At 50.6% G+C, this 13,112-nt stretch overlaps 1 protein-coding gene across 1 annotated transcript in view; it reads left to right on the plus strand.

Annotated features, from left to right (window-relative positions):
• The window catches only part of C4H1orf198 (chromosome 4 C1orf198 homolog), a 33,661-nt gene extending 21,301 nt beyond the window's left edge, over positions 1–12,360 (plus strand). Inside the window, exons 3-4 of the mRNA XM_025448433.3 lie at positions 5,530–6,078; positions 9,512–12,360. Coding sequence (XP_025304218.1) covers positions 5,530–6,078; positions 9,512–9,568 — 606 coding nt within the window. The 3' untranslated portion in view covers positions 9,569–12,360. The remainder of the gene's footprint in view (positions 1–5,529; positions 6,079–9,511) is intronic.
• The last annotated feature ends 752 nt before the right edge of the window (positions 12,361–13,112 follow it).

Consider the following 13,112-nt stretch of genomic DNA (forward strand, 5'->3'; position numbering starts at 1 on the left):
CCTGGCCTGGCTGGACAAAGCCCTCCCGCGCATCCTCCCTAGGGCTTCAGCTGGTGCCAGGGATGTTGGGGGTGGGCTGTCACCACGACTCCCCCATGTCCTGTCTCAAAGATTGCGTGCAACCGCAGAGTTGGGTCCTTCCCCCCAACCCCCGCCCCGACTTCCTGTCTGTACCCAGGGCAGGCAAGCAGGAGCGCTGACTCCTCAGCTGTGTCCTCCTGCGAGGCCCTTGCTGAGTGTTCCTTGGTGCTGGGGGACAGGATGGGCATCACCTCCCTTTCCGAGGGCACTCTCTCTTAGAAAAACAGCCCTTTTTTCCAGAAATAAGGAAATGGCACCTGGAATATCCTTGTCTTTCCACTTCGAGGTGCTCATCACAGGGTCTAGAGGGCACCTCCTCCCCCACTATACCTGTCAGTTTCAACGAGGCAGGGCTGTCCCCATCCCGCTCACTGATCTGTTGCAGTGTCAGGCCCCATCTCTCAGAACCTCTAGTATGGCATGACCTTCGAAGGCATGGCAGGAGGTGAGGGGGACGGAGTCCCCACCAGTCCCAGAACTGCAGGCTCTGGGAGAGTCCACAGGACAGGACGGTGGCTCAGCCGTAGTACTTGTGGGGAGCCTTGCAGCCCAGACTCCAGGGCCGGACACTGGGCACTCAAAATAGGGGTTCCAGACTAGCATTCACTCTGGCTCTGCTCTCCTGGCAGAGACACTCCCTACATGTCTCAGCCGTGGACAACAGGTACCATACGCTACGCCCCTGGTGACCAGAGGGAGGTGTGGGAGGAGCCAGGGCCCAGAGGGGACCCCCTGGGAATATTGCTGGCGCCCATGTAGAACTGAGAAGAGCAAAGAGCTTGTGTTCACCGAGCGCTTACTACACACCAGGCACTGGTCTCAGATGCAAACCCCGAGGGGCATCTGCTATCCTCCTTGGCAGTCTAGCAAGGCAAGAATGGTTATTTTTCCCTTTTTACCAAAAAAAGAAAAAAAGCCCAGGTTCAGGGTTAGGTAGCTGGTGGGTGGCTTTGCCTTCCCTGAGGCAGAGCAGGTTTGAGGGCAGGTGACTGGTTTGGTCCTGGTGGGCCAGGTGGGCAGTGCCCGTAAGCATTGTGGTTGGACGGCTGTCAGCGGGGGAAGCACGGGCAGAGCGGCCCTGGGAGCCCTGGTCTGGGAGAGTGGGGGGTGGCCGGCCATGGGGAAGCCAGTAGGGTGAAAGCACAGGAGAGAAAGGCAGTCACACCTCCTCTGAAATGGCACGTGGAGCTGAGACGATGGGTGCCACTTGCTTATGACCTGTGCAACTGCATGTCTTCGAAGATGAGCCCGAGGCACTTTTCACTGCCTTGGAGCTGCGTGAGTAGCCACCTTTGCAGATCACCCCCAGGGTAGGATGAGTGATCCCGGAAGGGGGCCCCCAGTCCTGGGAGGACCAGCCTTGTTTTCCCCCAGACCCTGCTCCACTCCAGTTGTGCTAGAGTTCCCGGAGTTTTGGAGCTCAGTGAGATGGATCTAGATGAGGCGGGGAGGAGACCTGCTCCTTTGATCTTTCCCACCCTGCTCGTCCCCAACAGGTGTGTGTTTAAAATACACGTAATGAACATGTTTCCTCCGGGTTAAGACCCAGCACCAGCGCTGTTGATCAGGGAGGACTGTTTTTTAAGGAGAGCGTAGTTCTATTTTCTTTGCAAAATTACAAACAGCACACACCCAGGGAAAAAGGCTTTGAAGCAGATATGCTAAAAAAATTTTCTTCTGTATGTTGTTTTCCCCATTTTTACCCCCAAAGCCCCCAAACCAAGTAGCCTCTAATGTCAGCATAGCTGTCTCTTGTAAACAGATGACACTGTCCCCTGAGGAATGCCACATGGCCTGCAATAACCCGAGGAGCCATGGGTACAGCCTCCGTTGTTTTACTCTGTTCAAGGTTGTTTCCAGCCAGTGCTGCTTGGGTGCCCTACAGTCTGGGAACCACTGTGACCCCCTCCTCTGCGCAGCATCCCTGGCTCAGTCCATGGCTGCCCTCCACATAGGCAAGTGCTCAGCCTAGCCTTCCAGAGGCTTCTGAGCAGAGATCCCACTGGAGAAATTGCTGATCCTAAAAAAGCCTGGGACTTGATGAAGTGCTCAGTTTTAAGTGCCTTCCTTACATTGCAATTTCCAGATCAAACTCAACTCTGTTCTAAGCCTTGGTCTCCACTTCCGAGGTATCTTTAGCAACTTGCTTATTTAAAGAAATCGTCATCTCTATGCCCACAGCCTCCCTGTATTCTGTTGTGGAATTTGGAAATATACAGAGTACTGAGAGTGGTTCATTCAGAAACAGTCCTTTAAAAATCAAATTAGATCATTAATGTGCTTACAAAAATCCTGCTATGGACAAGGCTTTCTGGTATTTATGTGAATGTGGTCCCCGGTGGCCACTGGCTTTTATACATGGCATGATGCCCAGCACAGCTTTAGGCCTGGAATCGCTGGATCCAGGTGGAGATCCAGCTACACCTAATGGATTAGTGACCTAGGACAGTTTGCTCAATTGCTCCAAATCTCCATTTGCTCATTTGTAGGGTGAAAAATTTTTTTAAAAACGCAGCCCAATGACAAGGAAAAGTGCGTGATGCGTTAGATGGACTCAGGATCCCACGGTTGGCAGATTCAGAGCTCTGATGTCTTCTCCTTAGGGTTCTCTTACAACAGTGAGCTTCGGGGCAGCCTGTGCTCGAGATTTGAACTTAGTTTCTCCTAGTCTCATCACCTTTTGTCTCTTGAGCCTTGATGAGAGACCTCTGGCCATCAGGGAGAGGTCTTTAGGAGAAGTCAGACTGAGTGCATGTGCTGCTGTCTGGGTTCAGAGCCTACAGTTTGCACGGGAAAAGCAATGTTTTCATCCTTCCTTAACAAACATGTCTGTGCCCATTGGGGTGAGTCTGGGCAAGTGCTCTTTATAAAACCAAGTGAAGGGATATATGTTAAAGTCATAAAGAACCATGTTTTGTGTATTAAGTTAGCACAGTTTTTATTTATTTTTTAAAAGATTTTATTTATTTATTCATGAGAGATGCACAGAGAGAGGCAGAGACAAAGGCAGAGGGAGAAGCAGGCTCCCTGCAGGGAGCCCGATGTGGGACTTGATCCTAGGACCCTGGGATCATGACCTGAGCCAAAGGCAGATGCTCAACCACTAGCCACCCAGGTGCCCCAACTTAGTTTTTAAATTATGCTGTTCCCTCACGGAATCAGTAACTGAGAATATACTCTGATATATCACTGCTGGCATTAGAACCTGGGGCAGCTCTGGAAAACAGATAAGCAAGTGTGCATCTAGAACCATAAAAGAGGAAAGGAGGAAAGGTTTAAACCTTTTGCATTTTGATATTTACTTCTGGGAAGGTATCTGAAGAAACTAGTGCCACACGAGGAAGAGCTGTATGCATGATGATGGTTGTGGCAGCCTTAATTAGAACAGTGCAGAGTAGAAGTAGCCAGTTGTCCATTAGAAAGACAATAGCTAAGGACCTGGTAGGGCAGCTCCATGATGAAATTCCTTGTGCCTGGGACAGATTATGGTTCTAAAGACCATGTAACACCATGGATGGTGCTTACGATTAAGTATAAAAAACAATATCCCAAGTTATTTATTTATTTATTTATTTATTTATTTATTTATTTATTTATTTTGAAAGGTTTTATTTATTTATTCATGAGAGACACGGAGAGAGAGAGGCAGAGACACAGGCAGAGGGAGAAGCAGGCTCCATGCAGGGAAATGGAACTCAATCCCAGGTTTCCAGGATCACGCCCTGGGCTGAAGGTGGTGCTAAACCACTGAGCCACCCGGACTGCCCTTTATTTTGTTTTTTAGAGAGAAAGAGAAAGGGGATGGGTGGGGCAGAGGAAGAGAGAGAGAAAGCATCTCAAGCAGGCTTCATGCCCAGTGTGGAGCCCGATGTAGGGCTGGGTCTCATGACCCTCAGATCATGACCTGAGCTGAAATCAAGGGTTGGGTGCTCACCTGACTGTGCCACCCAGGTGCCCCAACAATACCTCAAATTACATGCATAACAGAATCACAACCTCCTAAAATGTGTGTATGAAAACAGTGATGTAAAATACGAAAGTTAGCAGTTATGGGAGAAGGAAAGCTTATGAATGACTTCTTCTTTTCTAATTCCTAAACTCTCTGTATTGTAGTTTTATTATGTTTATTTTAAAAAGCTGAAGGGGATCTGAGGGAGAAGTAGGGAGGAAGACAGGAACATTCAAGATGGATCATAGGAATGGTTGTTGAGGCCACACATTGCTTACTGTGCAGAGCCTGGGAGACTACACCCTCCAGTGTGTTCTGCGTGAGCCAGGGCCTCGGTGTCCTTCCGTCTCATGATGTGTCCTCCCGCACAGCACAGCACTGGCCTTGTGAGAGGTTGCTGTGCTCAGCAGCCTTGAATCGAGGAGAGCATTTCTGGGACACTCAGGCACAGCGTGGACCCTGCGCTGGCCTTGGGGGTTTGTGGTCTCCAGTGGGTGACAGCATCCTGGCTTATGGGACTGGGAACAAGGTCAGAGATGCAGAGTACTGATGAGTGAGAGCATCTCCACCGAGGCCCTGTCTGTGGGACACACTGTATTGCTCAGCTTGTGCTGCCATAACAAATACCACAGGGAGGAGGGAGGGGGTTTAAACAGCAGACCTCATTTCTCGCAGTTCTGGAGGCTGGAAGGTCCTAGTGCCCGTGTGACGGGGTTCTGGTGAGAACTCGCTTCCCTGCTTGCAGACAGCAGCCTCCTGTGTACCTGGATGGCGGGAGAGCTCATTGCTCTGGAGTCTCTTTTTAGAAGGACACTGATCCCATCATGGGGGCCCCACTCTCATGACATGCTCACCTCACAAAGGCCCCACCTCCTCATACATCACTTCGGGAGTTAGGGCTTCCACTTAAGAATTTGAACATGCGGTCTCCAGCAGCTGTGAAGACAGTGTCAGGCAAGGGGGCAAGGGTCGGGTCCCCATGGCCGCCCTTAAGCCCACCCTTGACTTTCTTGCTTTAGTACAGGAAAGCAGGGTCTGGCTCTGTTGCTGTCTTGTCCACCACCTGCCCCCATGGGTGGGGAGCGATGGGCCTGGGTGCTGGGGCTGGGTGCTGACCCTCACTGCTGTGAGGTGTTGTGCTGAGCCTCACACCTTCTTCATCACCTTCCCGGGGTGGGTGGTCACTGCCAGACAGCCCCTCCTCTAGAAGGTGCTGGAATCCCTCTTGGGACAAGTGGGTGCTCTGTTCACCAGGCAGAGAAGCCCGAGTTCTCAGTGAGTGGGAATCTCCACGCTGCTGGTGGCATGCAGTGGGGCAGGGCCGGGGTGTCAGGGTTTCTGCTGTGGTAGGTGTGCACACGGCAGCCCTGGAGATAAGCCCTCAGGACAGAAACTTTCAGCAGCTGGGTTCAGGTGGTCGGGTGGGCGAGGTGTGGGGGGCACACCCATCGTGGTGGATTGTAAGGCTTACTCTTTCCTCCTCTCTGTCCCGGCTCTAGAGTCAGATGGAGTTCAGTGTCTGTTCCCTTTCCATCCAAGAGCCGGGCAGTGGCATGGCCAGCGAGCCGAGACAGCTGTCAAAAGCCTGCCAGGGCTCCCAGGCCCTCCGGCCCTCTCAGGGCAGCAAGTCCTCCAGCCTGGATGCCCTGGGTCCTGCCCGGAAGGAGGAGGAAGCTTCCTTCTGGAAGATTAATGCAGAGCGGTCCCGGGGAGAGGGGCCCGAGGCTGAGTTCCAGTCGCTGACCCCCAGCCAGATCAAGTCCATGGAGAAAGGTGAAAAGGTCCTGCCTGCCTGTTACCGGCAGGATCCCGCCCTGAAGGACAGGGAGGCCAAGGGGGAAAGGCCCAGCAACCTTCGCCAGGAGCAGCGTGTCCTTCCTTGCACCAGCATCGAGCCCGAGAGGGCCCAGCCTGTCCCGGCCTGCACCAGCACCGTGAAAGAAGCCACCCTGTCCGAACCTGGGGGGAAGCTGCCCTCTCCTGAGGACCGCCGGGAGGACCTGGAGGATGTAGAGGACGCGCTGTTCTCGGAACCCATGCCTACACAGGTGGGTGGCCCCTCCCTCCAGGAGTGACCCAGGGGGGCCTCCCACAGGATGGGTGGGCCACCAATGCCCGTGCTTTCTTCTTCCCCTTCCCCTTCTTTCTCCTGCTCATTCCTTGGGATGATTTGGGGGATCAGGAGAGCTGGGTTATTAACTCAGCGACTGATAAACATGCAGGGAGATGTGTTTCTTGGGTCTGTCTTGGTGCCATGACTTGTTTGTCTGTTACACGTAGATGTTGCAGATGCCCGCTGCCCTTCCCTGGGTGTGTGAGGGCAGGGCAGGGAGGGCCTGCAGCGGGGCAGTGAGCACAGGAGCTCCCAGGGAGAAGGCGGTCAGCATGGGAGGGATTTGGATACCAACCAGCTGAGATGTCTGTAAAGTCGGGTGGGGGTGTTGGGGAGGAAGGGACCAGCAGATGCCCCAAAGGGGGCATGGAGGAAGCAGGCAGGACCCCTGAGCTTCCACCAAGCGTGGTCGCGCTTGTTCTCAGGGACCACAGGAGACTCTTGCTTCAAGGAGTGATTGGCAGCTACTCATTGCCAAATAGGACAGTGTTGTATGTCCCGGGAGGAATCCTAAGAAAGGAATTCTTTTTGGGGGGAAGCAAAAGAAGCATCTGAGAAGTTTGCGGGTGAGAGGAATGTGTCATGAAGAAAGGGACAGACCAGAAGAGTGGGGTGAATGGCTTCTGAGTGCTTGCCAGTTTCTTTGTGAGAGCCTTGACCATTGTCTTTACCAGTTGGTCTGCATTGCTTAAGAGATTGAGACAGTGAAGAGCACAGTGTGTTTGGTTATGACTTTAAACGGCTTCAGTGTTGGAGGATTGCACAAAACAAACAAAAAATACAAACGCAACCCAAAGTCATTGTATTTCACGACGCAGAATACTAACCACTATCTGATCATGGCCCAAAGTCATGATATTTCAGAGGGAGGCCTTGGTTTTGAGATATTGCTTTGTGCTGAACAAAGCAGTGGTTTGGTTATAGGCATGTCTGAACTGTTACTGGAGAACATCGTGGATTGCTTTTGCACCTGAGTGAGAACACAAACAAGGTCTGTGTCCCATCCATCTTGGAGATGACAGCGCTTCCTGGAGCACTGATGCTTCCTAACTTTCAGACACTTTCTGCATGCGTGGGAGTGTGTGCGGAGTCCTGAGGCAGGGAGGGAAGTGGGGATGGGAAGGAGCCACCTGCTCACAAATGAGGGTGGCCAGAGGGAGGAAGAGAGGAGTTTGTAGGATTTTGGAGCCTGGGGAAGTTACCTATTGACAAGGCAGGCGGTCGCACTTGAGGGACACCCCCCCCCCCCCCCCCCCCCGTGTGTGCCTTGTTGGTTTTCTCCACGTTTCGAGCATCTGAACTCTATGGCTGTCCTTTTTTTCCCCTTCTTCTAACACATATTTTTGAAAATGTTTGCTGTGGTTAAATACACATAACATAAAATAAGCTGTATTGAGTATACAGCCCTGTGGTATCAGATACGTTCACAGCGTTACGTACCACCACCAGCCAGCCACAGAAGTCCTTCATCTTGAAGAATGGAACTCTGTCCCCATTAAACAACTCCCTGTTCCCTCCTCCCCCCAGCCCCTGGCAGCCACTGTTCTACTTGATATTTCTGTGAATTTGATACTCTTGGTACCTCCTCTAAGTGGAATCATACAGTTTCCATCATTCTGTGTCTGGCTTATCTCACTCAGTGTGATGTCCTCAAGGTCCATCCACATTGTAGCCTGTGACAGAATTTCTTTCCTCTTTGAGGCTGAATAATATTCCACTGTATGGATTTACCACATTTCGTGTATCCATCATCTGTGGATGGCCACTGGGTGGCTTCTGCCTCTTGGCTACCGTGAACAAGGCTGCCATGAACACAGCTGTACAAACATCTGTTCGAGACCCTGTTTTCCGTTCTTTGGGATATAGAGCTGGGAGAGGAACGGATGGATCACGTGGTGATTCTGTGTGGAACTTTTTGAGGAACCACCATATTGTTTCCACAGTGGCGGCGCCATTTTACATTCCCTCAGCAGCGCGGGAGAGGGCCAGTTTCTCCACATCCCTGCCAACACTTGTTTTCTTTCTTCTTTCGTCACAGCTGTCCTGATGGTGGGGAGATGGTACCAATAGGCCATCGTGGTCTCAGTTGGCATGTCTCCAGGGGTTAGTGATGTTGGCTGTCTTTTCATGTTGCTTATCAGCCAGTTGTATATCTTTTCTGGAGAAGTGTCTGTTCCGATCCCTTGTCTGGTTTTAACAGTTGAGTTTTGTGGTGTTGAGCTGTGGTCCTCGTCTGGGTGTCTCCTGGAATGGGGTTCCAGGTGCTTCCACTCCTCTCTCAGCAGATGACCTCGTGAGTTGCCCTCCTGAAGAAGGGGAGCCCTGTGACAGGAGCTCCGTCTCCCCTCCATCAGCGGTACCTCAGCTTTCCGGCCTGTCCTCCTCGGTGTCCTCACCATCTTAAGCCAGCGTTTTCGGCACCTCCCTGTCCTGCCTGCTATGGTACCCTGCCCGGTGGCTTTGCCCTCTCCTGTGTCTCTGACCTTCGCACCCAGCTGCTCCTTCTTCCAGATATGCCAGACTCTCCTCCGTGCCTCCCTAGTGATCTTTCTCTGGTACTTGGCACCTGGGTCTTCCTCTGAAGGAAGCTTTTATGTAAAATATGTGAGAGTCCTAATGGTAAAGCGACGCAGAAAAGGGTGTGTAGGGGGTGTGGGCAAAGACAACACATGGAATCCTCTGAAAGAACAGATTTCTGGGTGCAGAGCAGAGAGAGATACTAACCTCATTGAAGAAACAGGTAGGAAAGCAGAGAGAGGACAATTTGCCTGAGTTCTTTTGGGTTTTCACATTTTGGCGCACTTTGTATCAGTGTCAGATGCAGCCAGACCGGCCTGAGACAAGCTTCAAGGGAACCAGCTTATTAATTCATTGGTGCCATTGTCTCCATGGAAGCATTTTGCCATATGCCAGCTCCATGGAGGGCAGAGCAACAATGCGTCCTTGCCCATGAAGGCTGCACCCCGCCGAGTGGATATGCATGCTTGTGTTAAAGAGCATCCGAAAGACCATGGTTTGTTCTCTGATTCCACAGTGACTGCATTTCAACATGCCTGTCCATGCACAAATAGAAAAGATACATTTTTTTCCTTTTCTCTATAAGTTGCTTGACTTGCCCGGGGACAGACGGAAGAAAGTGCTGGATCCTGGCAGAGTGTGGCTCACATTGAAATTTATTTCATTTTCTAGTTCCAAGCACTGAGGCAAAATGAGGTCGGGGAGCCTCTGACATGGAAGCAAGCTATTTCATTTGGGTCAATTTAAATGAGATGCTGTTTTTAGATTATGTATAACTAAAAAAAAAAAAAAAAAACCCTAAAAAAAAAACCAAGCCGTGTCTTACTTTGGTGTTTATGTCCCTTCTACAGGTCACCTCAAGTAATGTCGTCTTGAAGACAGGATTTGATTTTCTGGACAACTGGTAAAATGTATTAGACCAAATAATAATGATAAAACCAAGAACCCCTAAGTGTTTTCCAAAGTGGTGTGGTGGAGGAGGATAAAACAGGCAGTATTTCCCTGTGTATTTTCCTGGTTCTGTACACTTTTCTTAATCATTTGGAAACTGGTATATATTGCCTTGTCCAGATTTCCAGTTTTTTCTCTTTTTGGTAAGGCCAGATATATATGCTATTTTCAATGATTTGATAACAGAAGTTTTGCATTTGGAATTTTTAAAGACTGTAGATCTTCTACATAAAGCTTCTGTTCCCAGTTCTACCAAATTTCACCCCGCTCAGAGCAAGAGTTTTCTCATTGTGTCACAAAAGTTGTAAAAGTGATTTCCGTCTCTTTCTCCTTTAGCCTCTCCCCTTTATATTGATCAGGTGAACTCTGTTGGGGGGTTGTTGGTGATGTCCTCAGCAGTAGTGGCTCCAGCACTCTGGCTGGCTGTAACCATGGAAAGATGACACCACCACCTCCCCCTACCCCCCAGTGCCCCTAGTTCCTACCCAGCGTTCCCAGCTGTCCAGGGCTTCCTGAAGCCACCCTTCTTGCCTTGTGTGCCACCCTCCACCCTCAACATTTCCAGGAAACAGACTGTTGGCACATAGCAGAAATGGTCCTAAGCTGCCCTGATAACATATTCAAATTATTCATCATTGTTTAAGAAGAGTTGCATGTTTAAAAGTTTTATATTAACTTCTCATTATTTTGTATCTAGGTTTAGAGGTTGTAGGGCTACCACTTTTCTTGGGTGTGTACTTGTTTCTTTTTGGAAGTTCTTTGCTACCTAGTGGCCTGGTGGATGGATGTTCCCTGTCCTGAGCATCTGCAGGAGTAAGGGCAGATGGCAGGTATCAGAAGACAGGACTCTCCTGATTAGTTGGGTTAGAACCTTCCAGCATGAGTCTGGAAGGGACAATGGACATCCTTCATCCTGAGGACTGATCAGACTCTCCTGATGGATCTCCCTCTGCATCCCTGGCCATCAGCAGAAGTGGAAGAGTCAAGTTTCTGTATCGCCCTGCAGTGTACCTTGGAGACCTTGGCAGTTGTTCCAAAGGCATCTCTTAGAGTGAGACTTTGCTACCCACTGCTGCTTGGTGGAGGCAGCTCCGAGGCCGCCGGGGAAGCAGGGCGAGGGGCAGGGCGAGGAGGAGCGTGGGCCTCACCCCGGGAAGCCTGTGCCCTGACCAGTGGCTCTGAGCTGCGTGAGCCTGCCAGACGTGCCCGAGTGTGATCTACACATTGTCTCTCACTGTGTTCTCCTCACCCGAAGCCTTAATCCACCCCTACGAGTCCTGCCAGTGAGCACCCAGTTTCAGTATCAAAGTGTGTCTTTTTAAAAATGCATTCCTGTTTTATACAACCTTCTTACGTGATTTCAAGACTATCTTATCTGGCTCTGAGGTAAAGCACGTGACAACTTTTTTTCCGGGAACGGTTCTGCCAAAGCTGTGCCCTGGCCAACTTTTGGGTTGGTTTCTGCCAATCGCATTATATCCCTAAGCCTCATTTGGTCTCTTAAGGTTGTGGGTTTGACCTTCCTGCTTTGGTGACTGGCTGTATTATGGCAAATATAGGTCCTTATTCTACCATTTAAAGATAGTTGAAACGTGCCAGGAAAAAAGGGTTTCTAGCCTGGTGGAGAGGGAAAGAGGGGCCTAGGCTAGCTGGCCCAGCAGCTAGTGCTCGCCCCCAGGTCAGCCCCGACCGCCTGGCTCCCGGCCCGCGCTCCTTCAGAACCCAGGCTCGCAAACACAGTTCCTTAAAAGAGCGAGAGGGATGTACGGGTGTGAGTTTGTATTCGTTGGTGCTGATGTAGCAGGGAGGAATGAACTACATCCGGGAAGTTAGCCCAAGGTGATCTGTCTCCTCCTGGGAGATGATTCTCATTTCCTGCCAACCTTCTCATAAAGCCCAGTTTATTCCTTTCATGTTCTCCTGGGAGCTGAGGGGCCGCGGGGTTGGCTGGAAGCCTCTGCCCCCCTAGTGCCACCGGGAGTCGCGACTCCGAGGTGCTTAGTCATCTCTTACCACAGCATTTCAAGTTTCGTAATGGCCAGCCTCCTGAGATTAAATGTAAAGTCAAAACTTAGGGAATCCTAGAGTCTGTTGCTTTGCCCTGCTTTCAGAAGTAAGGGACTGCGAGAGGGAGAAGTGGAGGCCCAGAGGGCCATCCCCCCACCCGCACATCTCCTCACCCCGGGCAGTCTGCAGGGACAGTCCTGCCCCGCCCTCCTGGGGACCTTGTTCCGTGTGTCCACGGAAGGACAGATTAAGCTCTTAGGTGTGCCACCCACCTCCCCCCCACCTCTGCCCATGTATCAGGGTGGCGTTTCTAGAAGCAAAAATTTATATTTATTATTTTAAAAATACACACTTTTCGACTGAAGCCTGTATTTGGTTTGGGTGCCCACCCCACACCCTCATTCTGTGCACTTGAATTCAGCTCAAGGATTTAGTGTTTTGCTTTGGGTGACTGTTGTGCAAAGTCTCCCCCAGGAAGTCAGAAACCAGTTTCAGTTCTTTGACTTGGGGGTCCCTACCCCGCTCTCTGGGTTTGGGAGTGCTGCCCACATGGGGACTGCTGGGGCCTGTCACCCGGCCCTTGCCACACACGGCCCCCACGTGGATGTCAGAGCCACCTCCCTTTCTTTGCTCCTCCCTTTCTTTGATACACCTTTTCAAGAAAATGAAAAATTCTTACTGACAACTTGTAACTTGGTTGTATTTTATATTAATAGCCTTTAATAAAGCCATTTAAAATATGCTAGGTGTGTCTCTTTGGGGCCTCTACTGAAGTCTGGAAGCCGATCAGGACGATTGCTGTCGAGCACAGAGGAGGAGGATTTGTACTCCTTAAGCAGCGTGAAACCTCTTCTGGAAACCCACTGTGCACAGGCCTGACTCGTTCTCCCTGCAGGTTGGCAGGATGTGGTGACCGAGGTGCCCAGGCCCCTAGCAGTCAGGGCGGGCTGGATCCTGGAGGGCTCCTGTCTAGCCAGCAGGTGACGTGGAACCCATGTCTTCCCAGAGACAAGCTTATCGAATCTAGTGACTAACTCAGAAGAGCAGATGGGATCTCCCTGAAAGCTCCCACCTTGAATCTGATTGAAGTGGATTTTTTTGGGAAGAAATACAAGCTTAAGTATAGCCAGCAGTCCTATTCCAGCCATTCAGGTGCAGGTGGTAAGTTACCGACTACAGATGGAAGGGAATTTTTATTTTTTATTTTATTTTTTTAAGATTGATTATTTATTTATTTATTTATTTATTTATTTATTTATTTATTTATTTATTCATGAGAGACACAGAGAGGCAGAGACACAGGCAGAGGGAGAAGCGGGCTCCATGCAGGGAGCCCGATGTGGGACTTGATCCCAGGGACTTGACGCCCTGAGCAAATGCTCAACCACTGAGCCACCCAGGTGCCCCTGTAAGGGAATTTTTAGATTCAATTTTCCGTATTAAAAAAGCTTTTAAAACTAGTACTTCTCAGGAATATGGTGATTCAGGCTGACA

This window comes from Canis lupus, chromosome 4 (assembly GCF_003254725.2).
Source record: "Canis lupus dingo isolate Sandy chromosome 4, ASM325472v2, whole genome shotgun sequence".
NCBI classification, from domain to species: domain Eukaryota; kingdom Metazoa; phylum Chordata; class Mammalia; order Carnivora; family Canidae; genus Canis; species Canis lupus.